The 15,673-nt window shown below is 44.8% G+C and overlaps 1 protein-coding gene across 3 annotated transcripts in view; it reads right to left on the bottom strand.

Annotated features, from left to right (window-relative positions):
• The window catches only part of tspan4a (tetraspanin 4a), a 1,052,607-nt gene that overhangs the window by 275,947 nt on the left and 760,987 nt on the right, over positions 1-15,673 (bottom strand). Inside the window, exon 3 of one of the 3 annotated variants that reach the window (XM_034160139.1) lies at positions 11,469-11,545. The exons of the other annotated variants lie outside the window; for them this stretch is intronic. Within the exon in view, the coding sequence (XP_034016030.1) occupies positions 11,469-11,545 (77 nt within the window). The remainder of the gene's footprint in view (positions 1-11,468; positions 11,546-15,673) is intronic. 3 annotated transcript variants of the gene reach the window in all.

The following is a 15,673-nucleotide window of genomic DNA, read 5'->3' as shown; positions in this document are numbered from 1 at the left end:
CGTGTGGCGCGGAGTGATTGGTGGAGTGTATGAGTGAGGCGGGGTGTCAGTGTTGGTGTGGACTGAAGAGTGGAGATGTGGAAGTAGAGATGGAGGGCGCGCTTCGTCAGGGAAAGCTCCGTCGAGGAGGGACTGCCTTTACTCTCTCAGACTGAGCTGACTGAGGGGGAGTTTCGACTCCACACAGAGAACACTTACCCCCGGACACCAACTTGGCAGTGGTCGCACACTGTTGGTCGACAGACGGAGGAGCCGCTGAGTCACCGCGACTGATAGCGGGTAAGAACGGTGGACGGCGAGAGGGAGAGCCGATGATCTCGAGCAGGGAGACAGACACACTCGGAGCGGCTGGAGGCGCCACTTAGACGGGTGGAGGAGAGATACGGTATATTTCAAGACATCAGGTAGCCTGATTCTACACGCTGGACATGGCTGTGTGTTTTACAATCTACACATTGTTTCTGTGTAGGCTCTCAGTTGTCCAGGTGGTTTCCAGAAGCTTGAATCTTTGACTGGACTGGGTTGCTTGAGGTGAGGATGATTCGCTTCTAATCGCAGAAGCTTCCTCAGCTAAAATTCTTGCTCCAATCTGACGGCGGTGCCCGAGGAGTACCACGATCTTGCTGACGTCTTCAGCAAAGATCTGGCACTCACTCTTCCCCCGCACCATCCGTATGATTGTGCCATTGAATTGATCCCGGGCGTTGAGTTTCCGTCCAGTAGACTGTACAATCTCTCACGTCCTGAGCGCGAATCAATGGAGACCTACATCCGGGACTCATTAGCTGCCGGGCTGATCCGGAATTCCACCTCCCCGATGGGTGCTGGTTTCTTTTTGTGGGCAAGAAAGACGGCAGACTCCGTCCATGCATTGATTACAGAGGGCTGAACGAGATTACGGTTCGCAACCGATACCCGTTGCCCCTGTTGGATTAAGTGTTCACGCCCCTGCACGGAGCCCAAATTTTCACCAAACTTGATCTTAGGAATGCGTATCACCTGGTTCGGATCTGGAAGGGAGGTGAGTGGAAGACAGCATTTAACACCCCGTTAGGTCACTTTGAGTACCTGGTCATGCCGTTCAGCCTCACTAACGCCTCTGCGACGTTCCAAGCTTTGGTTAATGACGTCTTGCGGGACTTCCTGCACCAATTCGTCTTCGTATACCTGGACGATATACTCATCTTTTCCCCGGATCCTGAGACTCATGTTAGGCATGTACGTCAGGTCCTGCAGCGAGTTCCACCGCACTTCCTTGTCCTTCCTGGGGTTCATAATCTCCTCCAACTCCGTTGCCCCTGATCCGGCTAAGGCTGCGGTGGTGAGAGATTGGCCCCAACCGACAAGCCGTAGGAAGCTGCAACAGTTCCTCAGCTTTGCAAATTTCTACAGGAGGTTCATTAAGAGCTACAGTCAGGTGGTTAGTTCCCTGACAGCCCTGACCTCCCCAAAAGTCCCCTTCACCTGGTCGGATTGGTGCGAAGCCGCGTTTAGGGAGTTGAAACGCCGGTTCTCAACTGCACCAGTTCTGGTGCAGCCTGATCCTAGCCGCCAGTTTGTCGTTGAAGTGGATGCCTCTGACTCAGGGATAGTAGCCGTGCTGTCCCAGAGCAGGGAGTCCGATAAGGTCCTCCACCCTTGTGCCTATTTTTCCCGCAGGTTGACCCCGGCAGAACGGAACTATGACGTGGGCAATCGGGAACTCCTTGCAGTGAAAGAGGCTCTTGAGGAGTGGAGACACCCGTTGGAGGGAGCTGCAGTACCATTTACGGTTTTCACGGACCATCGGAACCTGGAATACATCCGGATCGCCAAGCGTCTGAACCCCAAGCCCCGCTGGTCACTGTTCTTCGGGCGTTTTGACTTCCAGATCACCTACCGCCCCGGGACCAAGAACCAGAGATCTGACGCCTTGTCGCAGGTACATGAAGAGGAGGTCAAAACGGAGCTGACAGATCCGCCGGAACCAATCATCCCCGAGTCCACTATCGTGGCCCCCCTCACCTGGGACGTGGAGAAGACCGTCCGGGAGGCCCTGGCACGGAGCCCGGAGCCGGGGACCGGCCCGAAGAACCTGTACGTCCCACCAGAGGCCAGAGCTGCAGTCCTGGACTTCTGTCACAGTTCCAAGCTCTCCTGTCACCCAGGGGTGTGAAGAACCGTGGCAGTGGTCTGGCAGCGCTTCTGGTGGGTGTCCATGGAGGCCGACATCTGGGAATACGTCCAGGCCTGCACCACCTGTGCCAGGGGCAAGGCGGACCACAGAAAGACTCAAGGACTCCTCCAGCCGCTTCCGGTGCCTCATCGCCCCTGGTCACACATCGGCCTGGACTTTGTCACGGGCCTCCCGCCATCCCAGGGCATGACGACCATCCTCACGGTAGTGGACCAATTCTCCAAGGCGGCCCACTTCGTGGCCCTCCCGAAGCTCCTAATAGCCCAGGAGACCGCACACCTCCTGGTCCACCACGTTGTACGTCTGCATGGGATACCAACTGACATTGTCTCGGATCGTGGTCCTCAGTTCTCCTCTCAAGTCTGGAGGAGTTTCTGCAGGGAACTGGGGGCCACCGTGAACCTCTCGTCCGGGTATCATCCACAGACGAACGGACAGGCAGAGCGGGCGAACCAGGAACTTGAACAGCCCTCCGCTGCGTGACCTCCGTGCACCCGGCAGCCTGGAGTGACCATCTGGCCTGGATCGAGTATGCTCATAATAGCCAAGTGTCCTCTGCCACCGGCCTCTCCCCATTTGAGGTGTGTTTGGGGTACCAGCCCCCATTGTTCCCAGTGGTGGAGGGAGAGGTCGGTGCCCCCTCGGTCCAGGCCCACCTTCGCAGATGCCGTCGGGTGTGGCGCACCGCCCGCTCTGCCCTGCTGAAGGCCCATGCAGACCGCCGGCGTTCCCCGGCCCCTGCATACCAGTCTGGGCAGGAGGTATGGCTTTGCACCAAGGACATCCCCTTACAGGTGGAATCACCAAAATTGAAAGACCGCTACATCGGACCGTTCAAAATCCTCAAGATCCTCAGTCCTGCCGCCGTGAAGCTACAACTCCCAGCTTCACTGCGGATCCACCCGGTCTTTCATGTGTCACATCATCGACGGGGAGCCTGCCTGGACTGTTCGCAGGCTCCTGGACGTCCGTCATAAGGGCCAGGGGTTCCAGTATTTGGTGGACTGGGAGGGGTATGGACCCGAAGAACGCTCCTGGGTGAAGAGGAGCTTCATCCTGGACCCGGCCCTCCTGGCCGACTTCTACAACCGTCACCCCGACAAGCCTGGTCGGGTGACAGAGGCGCCCGTTGAGGGGGGGTCCTGTTGTGTGGGCCGCTGAAGAGGAGATACTGCTGGCCCACCACCAGAGGGCGCCCTGCCTGAAGTGCGGGCTTCAGGCACGAGGGGGCGCAACCGCATCACAGGAGCAACCGGGAGTGACAGCTGTCACTCATCATCATCACCACCATCTCCACAAAAGCCGGGCAGCAACTCCACCTCGCTGCTGAGATATCGTTCTACCTCTCAGTTAAACTCTCAGCCGTTTTGTGCCAAATGCACATTGCTTATGTCTGAACCTTTGCAGTTGTTGCTTGTGATATACTTACAGCTAGAAGCCAAGTTGTGGATGATAGCCGAGTTTGTGGATTTTGGGAGGAGTTGACGCATTTCGCTCCTCACTCCAAACTTGCTAAGTATTTCCATAAGGACTGCACGAACTGTGTTCCTGTGTTTGAGGTGGAGGTGTTTTTCCCACCAGAAGAGGGACTGTGTTTGCTGAGTGTTTGCTGGGTGTGCACACACCCACCATTAAACTGTTTTTGCTTCCTGCCAGCAGTACCAGATCTGACAGCTGGAGACGATGGCCACCTGGGGACTCAGGACTTGGCGGCTCCGATGTGTTCCAGATCTGTGGGCAGTGGAAATCGTGTGGGGCACGGCCCTTCTCTGGACAGACGTCTTCTATCCTCGAGCCTGCCCACACGTCACCTTTGTATCTTTGACTTGATTCTAAATCTGCAATTGTCTGTATTCCGTTGTGCACATTCACAACATTAAATTGTTATTTTTTGGCTCATCTATTGTCCGTTCATTTACGCCCCCTGTTATGGGTCCGTGTTACTACACTTTCACAACACTATATGTATTACCCCAAACCTCGACACAGTATGTCATATGTGGAACAAGTAATGCATGATATAAAGTGGTCAATGCATATTGGGAGAGGAGGTCCTGGGCTTTATGCAGAATTACGATGGCTTTTGACATTTTAGATTTAACATAGTTAATACATGTTTTCCATATTAATCTATCGTCAGTATAAACACCAAGAAATTTTGTATCTGTTACAATATCATGTAATAATAGATTTTTGCTTATGTTCCTGGACTAGTTTTACCAAAATGGAGCCATAATTTATTTAAATCGAACCATTGTTTAAATTTGTGTAATTCGTTTTCCATCTTGTCTGGGAGCTGTCCCAAATGATCCCCACTACAAACACAGTTGTATCATCAGCAAATAAAATACAACTTATGTACTTGGAAACATAACATCCATCCATTTTCTTCCGCTTTATCTGGAGTCGGGTCGAGGGGCAGCAGCTCAAGCAAAGCCGTCCAGACCTCCCGATCCACACACACCTCCCCCAGCTCCTCCGGGGAACCCCAAGGCATATGTCATTAATATACAAAAGAAACAACAATGGCACAAGGACTGAACCCTGGGGCACCCACAAGTAATCTTCAAGAACTCAGAATTTGTCCCTCCAATGTAGACACACTGATACCTATTGTCTACGTAGCTCACTATCCAGTCATGTGGCAATCCCCTGATACCATACTTCTCTAATTTGTCCAGTAGCAAGGTATGATCTATAGTATCAAATGCTTTCTGTAAATAAAAAACCCCTACAGTATATTGCTTTTTTTCAATCGTGTTGGAAATTTGTTCAACGAAATCCATCACAGCCAATGAAGTAGTGCGATTCTTTCTAAAACCGTTTTGCTGCTTGCTAAGGATATGATGTTTAGTTTAAAAAAAAAGAATTTAACCTAATTACAAATACCTTTTCCAAAACTTTAGAAAATTGTGGTAAGAGGGAGATCGGCCTACAATTTGAAAAAAACATGCTTGTCACCAGATTTGAACAATGGTATCACTTTCACTATTTTTATTTTGAAAGGAAATTTTCCAGTCATTAATGACAAATTACAGATATGTTAAAGGCTTAACAATGCAATCAATATTTTTAACCAAAAACATCAAAGTTGTCACTGTCAGTTGATTTTTTTCCCCCTACGTTTATGAACTATGTCAACAATTTCTTTTTCATCTGTTCCTTTAATGAACATTTAATCCAGAACTGTTTCTATTGTTTTGCTATGATCCAAGGAGCACATTTTGGAAGATACAATTGAATTTGCTAAGTTTTTTACGCACGTTAACAAAATAACCATTAAAATTATCTGCTATAGCTTTGTTTTCTTTAACAATTGTGTCAGTATTTGTATAAAAATAGGCAGGATATCTTTAACAACTTTTTTCTGATTTCTGATTTCATTTCAAAAACCTCCAAGTGCTCTTTATATTAGTTTAATTTATTTCCAGTAAATCACTATAGCACTGCCTTTTACACAATCGCATAATGTATGGTAGTTTTTTGTTTATATGTTTTTTATGTTATCTCAGTTTCAATTGTTCTAAATTTTAAAAACTGCTTGTACAAAAAAAAAAATATTTTTACAACATGCATTCTGAAGTCCCTTAGTGATCCAAGATTTATCTTTGCTTAGCTTATTTCCAACTAAGCGCCTTGGGGCAACTGTTTGTTGTGATTTGGCGCTATATAAAAAAATTGATTGATTGATTGATAAATTGGAAATAATAGAAATGAATGATTCGTAAGGTTGAGCTACATCCTCAATGTAAATGTCACTCCAATTTTGCTGTATTAAATCTGTTCTAAGCCTTTCCATAGCTTCCTTTGTTATTTTCCTTGTGAAGTTTGTAAGTTTTCATTCTGGTAATGGAGATGCTTTATTTCTGCTTTTCTGTTTTGTTTTGTTTTTTCTTTTAAATGAATGAAATAAATAAATAAATGAAAAAAAAAAGTTTGTAATGTTAATATGGTCAATTTTATCGACTAATGAATTGAAAGCAACAAAAAAGTTAGACTTATTATATAAAGTGGCTTTTAAAACCTAGTGGGGAAGTGACATGTTCTGTTTTTTATGTGCTGTTTAAAATTTATTGGCTGTGTTTCATTTTTTTTTATGTGTTTTTACTGTTAAGCACTTTGGACACCATTTAGTGCTGTAAAGCACTTTATAAATAAATGTTGCTTGATTGATTGATTGAACTTCTACATTGACTGGAAGACATAGGAGAACCAGCAAGGGACTGAGCCAGCTGGCGAGCAATCCACACAGGGTGTGGACGTCCACAACACCACGAGGAGGAAGAGGAAGGACAGAGAACAAGATCGGGACGGGCAGAAGCTTCCCCAGAAACCACGTGCAGCATCTGTCAGAAACAGAGTGCTTCAAGAGTGTGGCCCATGCGGTCATCTCTGTGTCCACCATCCCATCCAGGAGTCCACCAAGAGACCACCGTCCTCACCACCGACAGACTGCCAAGACGCTCTGCTTTAATCTGGAGTTGAGCCGGTGAAGTTAAAATGTCCCAGTGGGTGCAGCGCTCCTGGAGGTTTTCTCTGTCAATCACAATCAGAAGCTGGTCAGAAACTATGGCAACTTCTCTCAGGGGTTGTTTCAGACCTTTGACAGGGTGGGCGTGTTCATCCTGGTGTATTCGCCGCTGAAATCCTCTCTGAGTCAGCCTGAGGCAGGAATGAGAACAGCTCCGATCAAACAGGAGGCAAGAGAGCATCTCTCACAGAAGAAGAAGAAGAAGAAGAAGACATTCACCCAAAACTTACTGCTTAGTTTTTATTAGAGTTTTCACTTCATTCATGACAATCACACAGTACTTTCCTGCATCAACAAGCAGGGCTCCCATATGCAGATGAAAGTATGCACAGCACACAAGACGTGGAAGCTCTTAGCAAGAAAAAACATTATTAAATACACAAAGTAAAATAGAATGAAAAACCACAAGGAAGAAAATCAGCCGTCGTCCTGCTGACGGGCAACACCACCAATCCAAGACCAAAATGACTTCCAATCTGGTGCCGTGGCACCATCCCTGTGATCTAACTTATAAACATGCATTCATATGAAGCAGCCTTTCTCATCATGTTTATCCAGTCTTTAAACTGTGGGGGGCTTGGGGGGTTTCCAGTCTTTAAGAATAATCCTGGCTGCCACTGAAACCCCAACCAGGACACAGAGAAGTCTCTGTCCTTCATCAACCCAGTGAACACAGTGTTGGACAGAACAGAATATGACATGTCTTTCTAACCGATCACTTAGAATAAGTACAACAACCGGCCAGAAGCTTTTGATGACTGGACATTCATACAGGCAGGGGTCAGGGTGCCGTTATCACTTCGACATTTCCAACACAATGATGTATTCATAAGACCGAATCTATTCAGTCTCACAGGATCCAACATTATCACATACTGCTAAACACAATGCTAAAATACACTCAGCCGTATGAGCACCGTAGATGTGTGTGTGTATACACACATTATACATTTATTATGTAGATTAATTATTAAGACCCTACTGTCTTATGTGCAATTTGTACATAAATGGTAAATGGACTGCATTTACATACGTAGCGTTTTTCCATCAGATGCTCAAGCACTTTACAATAATGCCTCACATTCACCCCAACGTCAGGGTGCTGCCATACAAGGTGCTCACTACACACCGGGAGCAACTAGGGGATTAAGGACCTTTCCCAAAGGCCCTTAGTGATTTTCCGGTCAGGCTGGGATTTGAACCGAGGATCCTCTGATCTCAAGCCCAACGCTTAACACTAGACCATCACCTCCCCTAAAGTTTTATTGTGTTTTATTTATTCATCAGTGTATCATTAATACATTCATCTTTGAATGTTTATATTGATGTCGGAGAATAAACTCTATATTTTACTTACGTTTTAAGGGCGTCTGCAGGAGGGCATGTGCGTGCACATACATGAGCTTTTGAGAAGAGCGGAAGTTAGCTTTGACTGATGTATGTGCGTGCACGCTGATGTCCATGAGATGTCTTGTAAATGACTCCAGAGGTGTTATCAGGTTACAAAAACAGTGCTTTCAGTTTTAGAAGTGTTTATTCCTCAGTACCTTTTACATAATTTGTGGGAAACATGTTATACGAGGTCTGTCCATAAAGTATAGTCGGTTTTCAGCATTTTATCCGGATATTCCACTGTTAAAGGAGATTTTTTTAATGAAAGACGTGCGGGCGGATTGCAGCGTTGGCTCGCAGCCGCCGCGACGCTCCACCACAGGAAAAACACCTCTGTTGGAAGCCTTGAGGACACGTTGGAACATCTCCAGCTGATAAACAATTTCTCATATACTCACTCCACTGAAAGCCATCAAAAGCCAACTGGATTTACAAATGGTTATCAACACGGAGGTGTTTTTCCTGTGCCGCCGCACCACTCGGCTGCGTCCCGACGCGCAGACCCGTCCGCACGTCTTTCATTAAAAAAATCTCCTTTAACAGTGGAATATCTGGATAAAATGCTGAAACCGACTTCTTCTGAAACTTCTCTGTTCTCCTCACGACGTCCTGGATCAACAGAGCCTGAAATGTGGAGGTTTTCAGCTTGAAAACAGGCTGATGACGGCGCCTGAGCGCGCTGCACGACGTCTCGCACCGTGAAAAGTCCTTAAAGCGACAGAATCACCTCAAAATCTCTCATCAGCTGTTAAATTTCACTGAAAACCAGCTTAATTTTTCGAACCATGTCCACTTCGTGTGTCTCACAGGTTTAGAAAAAAATCTTGATCAAACAAAGCAGCCAGTCTCTCAGCAACTTCTCAGACAAAGGAATTCCGACGAGGGGCTGGACGACTCCTCCCACAAGGAGTGCTCACAGGCGAATGACGTCACCGACAGGCGTGGAAAAACTCACGCATGCGCACGAGGGTTCAAGCATGTCTGACATAAAACATATGAATGAAATCCATATAGTTTTGAAAAAAATAAAAAGGACCTATACTTTACGGACAGCCCTCGTATTTACACATAAATGAAGCGGTTTGTAGCGCCAGAGAGACCAGCCAGTGAGGTCATGGTGCTGCTTGACTGTGATTGGCTGTCACCCCCACCCCTCAAAAACCAAAAATAAAATAATAAATAAAAGCATTTGCATGATTCATAGCATAAAAATATGAATGAATGAATACGTTTTATTCAGCACGCACATAACAAAATACCAACATAAAAATCTCTTACTAACAAAACAAATCAAAAAAACAAGAAAATACAACAATAACTCAACAACTTCCCAATTATGTGCAGCCGAAATGGTGTGGCTTGAAGCAAAAGATTCTACACCCCCCTCCACACACCACACACACACACACACACACACACACACACACACACACACACACACACACACACACACACACACACACACACACACGCCAGTTACTATACCATTTAAATGTACTCAAACAAAGTAACAGTCAGAAAGATAACATAACAGTTACATTACAGTTACAGTTACAGCATAAAAATATGAAACAGAATGTCATGATTTAACCTCTTAATATAGGTCAAGGTTAGTAATACCTGAACGTCTCCAGACCCTAACTGATGGCCATATTTGATGGTCACTGGGTAAAAATGACTCTTAAATCACTGTACCAGGCCGATCTGTGTGCATGTGGACTATCTACTGTACAACACAGAAACTCATGGTGACTTTTGACTCACGCCTGATCGTACCAATCAACTGACAACCTCTGGTGCTGGCTCCAAAAGTGAGTGACTCACCATAGAAAGCCATGTTAAAATGTCCAACTTTACAGCAGGAATAAACACGTTTGCAGCCTTGGTACAAAAAAATGGTATCTGTTGAGAGCTTTCTTGTTCATAGCAAGTGCACAGGGATAAGGTTTTACATAATCTTTCAGTTGAAGCAATTTTACAGACATGAAGTTAAGAATAATCAGGGGTGTGGCAGCTTGGGGCGACAGCTAGTGGGCTTTGGGTCAAAGCAGGTGTCAGCTAGAGGCTGTGAACTTAACTGTTTGTTCTTTCTGAGCAACGGATAATATATGGTTTGCTGTGCAGTTAATTGTAGTTATCAAGTGTCAATGACGTCTGTGCTCCAGTGTTTCCACAGAGTAAAATGACTGAATTTGTGTATTAGCAGTGTTAGCACACCCTTGGAGGTCTTGAAGCTTGTTGATGTTAGTTACTGAGTGACAGAGGCAATATTCAGGCCATAATTTTTAATCCCTGCAACCAAGTCAGCTGTTATGAAGACCAACACCCGCTCTGTGACGTATCTGAGTTACTCAAACGCCTGATCCAACATTAGCCTGTTAGCCTTTGCTCGTTTGGTAGCTTGAGATGGCTGGTGTGTTTGGGCTTCCTTCATCCCAATCCAGGTCCCCCCAGTCCATTCCACCTCCTCTTTACCTATTTAAGGCTTCACCCGCCGTTCGCCCCATTTGAAAGCAGCTCTTCAGGAAATCTACAGGTGAAATCACAGGCGTTTTGTCCAATCTACGTGCTGATATAAGGCAAAACCATCACAGGGGATATCTGCATTTTCTCACTGTAAATCTAAAAGAGGTGTGACTTCACAAGCAGCGTGCTCAGAGACGTAAAGTGCACGATGTGATCATCATCATCATCATTTGCGATCTGTCGGAACAGGTGCCGTTATCTTCAAAAGCACGCATGGGAAAGCTTCATTTATCACGATTTACCAGATTTATTTATTTATGTGCTGTTGTTGCTGAATGCGCTGACACATTCTCATCGATACATGATACTGTAGGTTTGTCAACAAATATATTATGATAGACTATTATATAAAAAGTTCAGCAGATCTAAAATTCAGGCTTTCAACTTGAAAATTAGAGATGAATGCAAATGAATTAAAATGCCATGTGAATGAATAATTAAGACTTTAGCAAAAAATGTGATTACAGATTCATACTGGGGGGGGGGGGGGGGGGGGGGGGGGGGCTCATTTTTGCTCGCCTGTCTTGTTTACTTACAAGGAAAATCATCCAAAATTGATCAAATGGGATTTATTAACAAGGAGAGGAAATTGCAGCTTTTTTTTGCAGTTGCCCAGAGACGTCCTCTGCGCATGTGTGTATGTGTGTGTGTGCGAGTCACATAAAATGGAAAGATGTTGAGCAATTTTAATTAACACGTTGTTTACCGCGGGATGTCAGCAGACGTCTTCATTTCTCTGGTACCAGCAGCGATGACTGTGCATGCAGAAAACATCCCCAGAAATCCGCATGGAAGATGCGAGTGCTTGTTCCGCGGAGAATAAAAAGCATCTACATATCTTACCTCGTCCTGGTAGATGAAGAAAAGCATGACTGACAGGATCTCCAGGAAGAAGATGAGGAGGAGGAGGATGAAGAACGGTGGAGACACAAAGAGGAGTGAGATGAGAGGAGGGTTATTTATCAAAAGTTTCATCTGCGCAACGACGACGGCGACAACAAGCGTCGGTGAACAACAGAGGAATGATGGATGAAGGAACAAGAAGGAGAAATGAAGTGAGGAGAAAGTCAGTGAAGTACCTGAACCTGCAGCAGGTCTGCATATAAAAGGTTTTGTTTTAAGTCTCACAGAACATCAGAGCTGAAAGAACACGAGTGACTTTATTTTACTTTGTAATTACACCCAAACCTGGAGGAGGATGGGGTTGGAATTACACTGTCGTCCACGTGTTTTGGAGACCAGAAGTAATTGGAGCATTAGTTCCTTTGTGACCTGGCGTGTTGTTGCCTCATCGTGGAGGCCGTCACGCAACTCTGACATCACCTTGGGTAGATCAAACAAGGAGGAACTGCAGTGACGCCGGGTCATATGGTTCCGGTCGAGCACCACCAGGAACCCGGGGACATCACGGACATGGAGGACAACCGGAAAGCTCAAGTAAAAGTGAGCATGAAAGATGAAACTGAGGATGTTTGTGACTGCACAGAGGACAGCGCCTGTGACTGTGATTCATCCGAATGTCATCCAGGTACATCACATTCCACATTATACAATAATGAATGTTTATGAGTTCAATGGTACGAATATTGGTACGAAAGCTGGAATGTGTGTTTCCACCGTTCACCAAATTAAATATTCGTACCATGAAAGTATGTAAAAATATTCATTATTTGGTTTTATATTGCAGCTAAAACAATCCTTGTCATTTGATATTATATTAATTTACAAACAACAAAAAAGGGACTTACATTGTGGTACTCCACAATGTCCAGCTTTTCATTCTACTTCCTCCTAACAGCTCTTCATGCCTCCAGACGGCTTACAGTGCAGTGGATTTGTTTTGTGTGTGCGCAGAGTGCAATGGTACCAAACGCAGGGAACCACATTTGCATGCTAAATGCAACGCAACACAAATGGGACCAATAATCCATGTCACGTGACATACAACGCACCAATCAAATGACAAGGATCCACTCAGCCATTATATAATAAAGCACAATTTGCAGCAAGAGCCGGTTTCTGTAATGTAATCGGAGCTATTGGCTGCACACATATTGCTATAAAGGCGCCATCACATGATGAATTTGTGTTTGTTAATAGGAAACAATTTCATTCCATCAATGTTCAAATCATATGTGATGCGCAATTATGCATCAAACTAATGTTGTGGCTCATTGTCCTGGTTCAACACATGACTCATTCAATCCTGACTAACAGCATGATCGGGCAGCTCCGCCTCACGCCTTTTTTCATGCTCCCGTCAGGAAATTCCATGATGCAGATTTTTAGTAACCTTAACCACTTCCCCTAACCCTAACCATCACCATAATGTAACTGTCTCCCTAACCTTAACTCTAACCATAACCCCCCAGAACCCCCATGTCACCCCACATATTGTGCCCCGTCTGGCACGTGCACTATGAGCAAACAGTTTATTCACACAATTGTTCTGAATGAAACCAGCACATATACAACCCTAACCCTAACCCTAACATTTGCATATTTAAATAGGGGCATGGAGGGGGAGGAGTTTGATGCATGTACACGTGTGCTAAATTCCACATTCACCCCAATTCCAATAAAGTTGGGTCATTGTGTAAAATGTAAATAAAAACAGAATACAATGATTTGCAAATCCTCTTCAACCTATATTCAATTGAATACACCACAAAGACAAGATATTTAATGTTCAAACTGATAAACTTTAATTGTTGTGGCTTGGCATTGTCTTGCTGAAATAAGCAGGGACGTCCCTGAAAAAGATGTTGCTTGGATGGCAGCATGTTTGCTCCAAAACCTGGATGTACCTTCCAAACTATTTTTTATGCAGTTGTTCACAAAGTGGTGATCCTCACCCCATCTTTGCTTGTGAACGGCTGAGCCTTTTGGGGATGATCCTTTTATACCCAATCATGACACTCACCTGTTTCCAATTAACCTGTTCACCTGTGGAATGTTCCAAACAGGTGTTCTTTGAGCATTCATCAACTTTCCCAGTCTTTTGTTGCCCTGTCCCAACTTTTTTGAAACGTGTTGCAGGCATCCATTTCAAAATGAGCAAATATTTGCACAAAAACAATAAAGTTTATCAGTTTGAACATTAAATATCTTGTCTTTGTGATGTATTCAATTGAATATAGGTTGAAGAGGATTGCAAATCATTGTATTCTGTTTTATTTACATTTTACACAACGTCCCAACTTCATTGGAATTGGGGTTGTACAAACAGAATGTGCTTGGATCCATGTGTACGCGCACTTTGATACACCTGGACTGTTTTGTGCTTACACCAGTTTCTGGGTTTCAGTAGGAAATACACACACGTCTTTGTACATGGGGTCCCGGGTCTGGATGCAATTAAAAGTGTTAGTCAGCACTGTGAGCTCACATTCATTATTTATTGTCACATCTGACTCTGTTAAAGGAGGCCCTTTGATTGGCCGCCTGCCCCCATAGACCACTCCCCTTTGCGACAGGCGAGAGAGCTGCCTGATGGGTGATACATCTTTCTTGATGTGGGCCCTAGTGAGTGCTTAAAATGCTGACGAGCTCATCCATCACACACTCTGCAAAGACAAGGCCGCTCACACACACACACGCACACACACACACACACACACACACGCACGCACACGCACTGAGGCATTGCACACTTCCAGGAGGGATCCTACATAAAGTGTTCAGACGTGATCAGGTGATGTCTGCAGATGCAGAAACATCGATGGCGTGTTGTAGAAGGAGGCAGGTGCACAGTTTTGTTTGGCAGGAGGAGATTTTTTCACACATCAAGGTGACGGAACTCTTCTCTGTATCCTGAGCATCGACCTGACAGCAGATGAACGCTGCTCCTTCACACGTCTGGAGTCAAGTAGAGCTCCCAGGTGCCTCTAAGTCAGCACCTGCATGAAAGAATATGCGGGAGGATGAAAGTCTCAGCACACGGTCACGGTGTGTTTGACGGTGCTGCAAGGAACTCTGGATAAACTGTCTGAGGAACTGTGTTTCTGTTGGAGGCATTGATCTAAACATGGTGAGGACAGACACAAAGGCTGGACGGCCTGATGTAACGCCAACAAGCAAAATGTCAAAAATACTGAAATCATGGAAAAAAGAGCTACTTTTGTCTGTGAAAATCTGAAATGTTGGCAGTTATGCAGCTGATTAACTAAATCAACAAATAAATAAATAAACAGAGTTCAGAGAACCTGAAGAGCACCAGTGACCTTGGTGACCCCACCCAGACCAACGCTGTGGAAATGAAGCTCATCTCAACTCCATGGAACTTCAAAACCACCCGAGTGAACAGCAGCAGTGCCAAAATCCTCCTTTGAAGCACCTCAAGTTAACGTGGATGTACGTAGAAATAAACATATGGTATTTTACAGAAAAAATGCACAAAACAATTAATACATTTTGTTTAATCTGTTCTATGAGAACAGTATTAAGTCAAGTGTGTGGACCTACATGGGATTATGTTGAAAAGTGGGATTATGTTCCCACTCCTTTCCAAGTTGATTCTGTTTGTGTTATGTTAATTCATTTATGCCTTTTTTTGTCTTTATTAATTTTCTTTTTACTTTTCACCATTTTATGAACAGTGTCAAGTGTGTACATAAAACTGTACTATTTGTTTATATTGTTTATATTATTGTTTATATATTATGTTGACTTGGATAAAATAAACAAACCAAAATTAAAGCATGACATTAATTTAGTTGTGGTTTCATCTTGGTTGGGGCTCAAAACCTTTCAATCACTCCTCCGATTGAAAAAAAAAGCTATTTTCAATATTTTAATTGAGTGTTATTGACACACATTCTGTGTGAAAATGAGGTTTTAAGGGCCCACACAGAAGTGTAGCTCAGAAGACCCAAAGACCACAACTCACCATCGATAAGTCAAAGTGTCCACGTGTCACAATGAGAAACAGCAAACTACAGTTCACCAAACAGCTCCATCGAGTTTTTCATTCAGGTTTTCACTTTCAAAGAGCAGATTTGAAGGTTGATAAAGTTTATATTAAACACTGGTTCAAATAAGATGATTAT

The sequence above is a fragment of the Thalassophryne amazonica genome, chromosome 2 (assembly GCF_902500255.1).
Source record: "Thalassophryne amazonica chromosome 2, fThaAma1.1, whole genome shotgun sequence".
NCBI lineage: Eukaryota > Metazoa > Chordata > Actinopteri > Batrachoidiformes > Batrachoididae > Thalassophryne > Thalassophryne amazonica.
This window is presented reverse-complemented; position numbering and strand designations above follow the sequence as displayed.